Source organism: Tursiops truncatus, chromosome 16 (assembly GCF_011762595.2).
Source record: "Tursiops truncatus isolate mTurTru1 chromosome 16, mTurTru1.mat.Y, whole genome shotgun sequence".
Taxonomy (NCBI): Eukaryota; Metazoa; Chordata; class Mammalia; order Artiodactyla; family Delphinidae; genus Tursiops; species Tursiops truncatus.
In genome coordinates this window covers 24,234,982-24,240,995 of record NC_047049.1, presented here as the reverse complement: position 1 = coordinate 24,240,995, position 6,014 = coordinate 24,234,982, and the positions used below count along the sequence as shown (strand labels likewise).

The following is a 6,014-nucleotide window of genomic DNA, read 5'->3' as shown; positions in this document are numbered from 1 at the left end:
GCTGTGCTTTTTTTTTTTTGGTCATGCATCATGGCCTGCAGGATCTTAGTTCCTGAACGAGGGATTGAACCCGTGCCCCCCTGCAGTGGAAGTGCAGAGTACTAACCACTGGACTGCCAGGCTGTGCTTTGACAAGGCAGAGAGAGGGGCTGGGGCTTTTGAGGAGGAGGGGCCCTCGTTCAACCTAACCGACCTTGTGGCTTCAGGCCAGGCCTGCTCACTTCACTTGTCAAGAGGTGCAGCAAAAGTCCTGGGGCATTTGGTATAGCAAGTGAGCAGATGCTGGGTCATGTCAAGCATCCTTGGGAAGGAAAGAGATCCCTCGGAGAAAGTTGTCCTTACTGGAAAGGCCTAAGTGACCTAAAGGTCTAGAACTCTTCTGTTTAAAAGACATTCTCTTTTCTTCAAGCCAAAAGCTTCACATTACTCCCAGGGCCCACATTCTTTGCACACATCAGCTCTGTGAAATAAGGTTTTGTGTTGGAATCCACCCTATATAGCCTGCTTTCAAAGGCCCTTTCTGGAACTCTGCAGGCTGCCTCAAAGATGGGCCAGAAATATTCTGTTTTGCTATTTTTTAAATTTCCTGAAAGCATAAGAATAAAAAGGGAGTGAAAGCGTCCGTGTGTCAATAGGAAATCTACCCCCTCCTCAGCTCTGCCCTGGGAAGCTCACAGATTTCCTGAAGTTAAAAACAAACACTGTGACCAGTTTCTACTCCTTGCAAGAATTTAATTCTTCCTTTAACATAAATAAGGCAGCATGAAACACCAAGAGTCCCGCTGCTCTCTGCTTCAGATGCAGCTTTGGTGCATAAAAGATCCCCATTTCCCCGCTGAGTTGTTGTCTCTGTATAAACAAGAAGCCGGAAGGTAAGTTCTCAGTGAATTTTCTCCTGGAAGCAAAGGGGAAGCTGACGGAGACTCAGGCTTGGTCTTGGCTTCTGGAGGCTGCTCCTTGGTTGCTGGGGTCTCCTCAAAGCACATCAGATGAGGATGGGAAAGGAAAGGCATGGGTGACAATAAATAAGGAAATTCCCCCAAACTGCAAATGGGGCTTTGGGGTTACTGTTGGAGACCATGTGGGCCTGGGGAGGGGCAGACCCAGGTGCTGCCCAGTCTAACCCCAACTCACATGGAAGGAAGCTTCCTACAGCTTCCTATGGGCTTCGATGCCCCATAACAGCTGAGCCTCCTACTGTGAATTAACCCTGTCAGGCAAACTGTCCGTCTTCTAGAACACTCTGAGGCTAGGTGAGAGCACTCCTGGGGTAGAGACAGGATCCTTTCTTCAGTTCATGGTGAGCCCAACACCCCTGAGGAATTGGGTACGTGTCTGGGAGGCACGGCCAGTTTCAACCATGGAAGGAGAGTGCTGGGGAAGGAGAACTCATTCTTGCTTCACCTTGGCCCTCTGCCAAGGTTACTGAGGCAATGCCAAGAGGGGAGCTCCCAAAGGGCAAGTGAAGCCATAATTGGAGGAGGGAGTGGCTTCCCAGTCCCTCTGAACCAGGCCTGGAGACTGAGGCCAGCTCTGACCGCCGGCTCTGGTGCCTGCCCAGGGGTCGCAGCCCAGCAGTGCCAAGGTGGCCTCTCTGAGGTCTGAGGGCTGTGCTTGTAGTCTGTCCTTACGTGTCCCAGTCAGCCAAGCCTCTGTCAGGCTCTTAGGGTGTTGGTCATCTGTGTGGCCAGGAAGGCCCATCCAGAAGGGAGGGCTCTGTGCAGTGAGGGAGCCCCACTGGAATGAACAGCCAAGGGGATTTGGGGGCCTGCATGTGGAGCTGGGTTTCCACAGCAATCTTGTTTCCAGGCACGCCCTGCTCTAGGATTGGAACCCTGCGGAAAACTCAGGGCCACAGCATCCCTCACCTCTCAGCTCTATGACCTTCTCTGAACTGGGCATCAGAGGCCAGACTGCAAACCAGACCCCAGGTAACAGGCTCTGCCCTTTGCCCCAGTGACCCTGTGCTCCTCTTTCTCTCTCATCGTCTATCTTCAGTGCCCCCCACCTCTCAACATACTGGTGGCCAGAGAGACCAGCTGTGGAGAGAATAACGAGGGTGAGGGGCCCACATACCATGCTTGTACCCAGCGTAGTATGTGGTACCCACAGGGTTCAGGACATAGCATCCCGGGAGAAGGGGCAGAGAAAAGGGGGTGCACCCTGAGTGAGATGTGTAGCTGAAACAACGGCCAGCTTAAACTTCTGTCTGCCACCAAGTACCCACTTCTGTGTAACAGAGACATTAGCCACCTGTGGCCTTGAATATCTCTAGGGCTTTTCTCTAAATAGTATAAAAATGGCAGCCACAGTGGGGACCCCGACTGTGCAGGCTGTGGATGGGACACTGCAAATTCCCACACTGGTGCCCACTGCTTGGCTGCAGACGCCTGGGGGCAAGGGTTACTGGAAATCAGGGTGCAAGGTCTTAACATGGGTCCCTGTTAGCATTCCTGTAGATCTTTTGTTGATATTCAAGTAACGACTGGACCTGGGATATAAAAAGAATCACACCCAAATCGATGTTTGCATTGTGTGTAACTCAGCATCCACAGAGTTCTGTCATCATCTTGGCCATTGGTGGTGATCCAAAAGTAAGCTGCGAAGGATCAGTCCCCAAACCCAGACAACAGCTTCACCAGCAAGCCCCGACGGCATGAAAGCAAACCAGCTTCGGCTTGGAATTCTGTTTCCTCTGTGCTCTAGGGTCTGGCTCCCCCGGCAGGCTGAGCCACGGCGCCCTACAAAGCCTGTCGTTTTCCCGGGACCGGGCCTGCCCATGCCCCCAGGGGTGTGGACATGTAGGATGCCTTGTGTCCTGGCCCTCTGGGTCGTGGATGCTCTACAAGATGACAGCTTTTGAGGGCAGGCTGCCATGGTCTGAGGGAATATGGAGGGAATACTCGCTAATGAGCGCTGGGGCATTCTTGAGCATCTCATAGAAGGAGTCCACTGTCTTCCGGTAGAGACTTCGCTGCAGGACGAAGGGCCGGAAGAGGTTGAGAGGCTCAGCCCTGCGTATGGCCTCAGGGAGCCCCATGGCCTCGGGCACCTTGCAATTGCCGATGAAAAAGTGATGGAGCTTCTTCTCCAGCAGGCTCTTCTCCAGGAAGCAGAGCAGCTCGTGCAGACGAGCATCGAGCTGCTCAGCCTTCCAGGCGGCTGGCCGCCGGGCAAGCAGGAGGTGTAGCAGGGCGGTCTTCAGGTGGTAGTTGCTGAGCCTGCTGGGGCCGGTCAGGCGGCTCTGTTTGGAGAGCAGGAAGGAGGCAATCTGCAAGCAGCTGAGGTGGCAGGCGCCCTCGGGCAGCGCCTTCGAGGTCATCCTAAGGAAGTGGCGCTCATAGACAGCGAAGGACAGGAGCCAATCTGTGCTGGATGGTGGGGTCCCCCCACAGGGCTCCCTGGTAAGATGGGAGACCAAGTACAGGTCGGAGCCATCATACTGGATCACAGGAATCAGGTTGAAGGGCATGAACTTCCCCGAGCGGAACCTGATCTTGAGGGACCCTGGGGTGTCCAGCTGGCCAAAGGCCAGGTCGAACTCGTACTTGTGGTTGATGCGGTGCCAGGCTCTGGTGAGGGCCGTCTGGAACCACTTCAGGACTCGCATCGTGTCCAGGTATGGGGAGTCTCCGACGCACAGCGGGTCTTTCGCCTCACTGCCTGGCCGCACCACATTGTTCTTGCCGTGGAGGAGACACAGCATATCTTCCCCGAGTTTGGTCTTGCCGCAGATACAGCCCAGTGTCTCGTCATCGGCCCGGACCACCTTGATCTGGCCGTAGCCCTGGCGATCCAAGGGCACCGAGCGGCTGGAGCACCAGAGCTCTGGGTGGAAGCGGTAGGGCTCCGGCGGCATGAAGGGCACAAAGAGGTCGCACAGCAGCGGCTTGTTCACCTGCCAGTTCTCATACATGCTGTCCACGCCGATGAAGTCCTCCACCTCCATGTCCGTGTCCCGGCTGCAAAGGCTCCTCAGGGCTTCCAGCAAATCATCCACGAAGCCTTCCACAAACTCCCGGGTGCGGGGGGCGTCGGCCGGGGCCCCCCGGATGCAGCGTTCATAAAAGTGGTCGAGCGTGGCCTTGCTGGGCAGGGTGAGACCCCGGAGGGGGGCGCCCTCCAGGCCGGGCAGCTCGTCCTCGTCGGCACCCAGGCACTCGGGCGAGGGCGCGTCCTGGTGGTCCTGCCGCCACACCTCGATCACCAGGAAGAGGATCATGCAGAGGGTGCTCCACAGGTCCCAGGCGGCGCGGCTCTCGTTCTGCTGCTGGCCCTCCTCCGCTAAGCGCTCCAGCGCCTCCTTCTCGGCCTCCTTCTCGGCCGCCAGCCGCGCCACCTCCTCCTCCAGGCGCAGCTGCTCCAGCTGCAGCTTCTCCTGGTGCGCCTGCATCTGGCGGATGATCTCCTCCTCGTTCTCGGGGACCGTGGCGTTCTCTCGCGGGAACAGCAGCGGGTGGTTGATGATGGCCGTCACCACCACCAGGCACACCCGGAAGAGCCCCAGCGCCATGGCTGCAGCTTTCCTGGGAACAGGGAGAGAGAGGCCGACGGTCACACTGGGCTCCCCTCGGTGCCGCTTCTTCCCTCGTGGTTCCCTCCCACTAACCTCCGCCCCGCCGAGCTGGTGGACGGACGCCTTACGGTTCTTCCCCGTCCCCACGCCCAGCCTAGCCTCAGGAACAAGAACCCCGAAGTCGCACAGCAGCGATCCTGGCTACGCAACCGCAGTGGTGGACCTGTTTCGGTCCGCCCAGACAGCCCTCTTTCTGGCAGCAGCTCCCCACTTTCCCTGGGAACCAAACCTTTTCTACCCCCAGTCCTTATGGTCTGGGTGGGGATGAACCCACCCCCTGCTCAAGGGCTGAGCATGTAACCCAGGCCCACGGCTACTTCATGGTCCTCCTCACCAGCCACAGTGGTTGTTTCAGGGTGAGCTTATGACCCTATGCTGGCCACTGGGAGACAGAGGTAGGATTTGTTGGGACCGGTGGGGAGAAAGACTCACCCTGATGCCTAGGGTTGCTGAGGGAACAGGAGTACACCTGCTGGTGGCTCTCTGGCTGCCTCAAAGAGGGGATGAGAAAGATGCCAACATGGAGGAAAGCATATGCCCTGGACCCAGCTGTGCCTGAAGCCATTACCTCTGGACTTCGTAGTCATATAAATCAATAGATTCTCTTTTTTTTTTTTTTTTTTTGGTAGCACCACGTGGCTTGTGGGATCTCGGTTCCCCAACCAGGGATTGAACCTGAGCCGTGGCACTGAAAGCCCACCAGGTCGGTCACCAGAGAACTCCCGATACATTCCCTTTTTATTTAAGTCAGCTTGAGTTGTTTTCCAACACTTGAAACCAAAATAGTCCTGTATAAGACATCCCCCCCCCCCCAGTGAATGCCTTCCAGTGAATGCTTGTTTCCGCAGTACAGTATAGCCTAGTGGTTAAGAACAGGAGGGTTGGGTTCCAAAGCCAGCCCTGTCACTCACTGGGTAGCTGTGTGACCTTGGGCATGTTAACTCACCCCTCTGAGCCCCAGTTTCCTTACTGTACAAAAGGAAAGCCAGAGCACCCAGAGGGTCATCGTGTTGATGGATGTGTTGATCCATGCAAACTGCCTACACAGCACAGTGAATGGTGCACAGCATACGTTCATTGAACAGTAAGTGAAGCAGTCTTGAGCCCTTATCTTTCCCCACTGTAAACCTCTCCTTCTGATCTGGAAGGCTCCACCCCAAATTCAGATATTGATCTCCTGGCTACTCCTGGGTCTTCTCCCAGAACAGTCTAGGAGACAACCAGAGTGACTGAATCATTGGCTTTCCTCTCGCGAGTCATCTGAACTTTAAATTTGACTTCTTAATTGTGAAAGGAAACACACCATTCCTCCAGGATAAATGGATTTTAGCTCTCAGGTGACTTCTGGGGAAGGACTAACCTCTTACAACACAGTACTTGCTATTCAGACTGCAGCTGCAGCATCTTCTGGGAGTTGGTTGGAAGTGCAGAATCTCGG

The 6,014-nt window shown here is 55.6% G+C and overlaps 1 protein-coding gene across 5 annotated transcripts in view; it reads right to left on the bottom strand.

Moving 5' to 3' along the window:
* Positions 1-711: 711 nt before the first annotated feature.
* Positions 712-6,014, bottom strand: part of ITPRIP (inositol 1,4,5-trisphosphate receptor interacting protein) — a 24,925-nt gene continuing 19,622 nt past the window's right edge. For 4 of the 5 annotated variants that reach the window (XM_019939952.3, XM_033842439.2, XM_019939953.3 and 1 more), the window contains exon 2: positions 712-4,526. In XM_019939952.3, the coding sequence (XP_019795511.1) occupies positions 2,843-4,513 (1,671 nt within the window). In that variant the 5' untranslated portion in view covers positions 4,514-4,526 and the 3' untranslated portion in view covers positions 712-2,842. Of the gene's footprint in view, positions 4,527-5,936; positions 5,943-6,014 lie in introns of those variants that run through there. The other variant, XM_073793988.1, reaches the window with a different exon arrangement.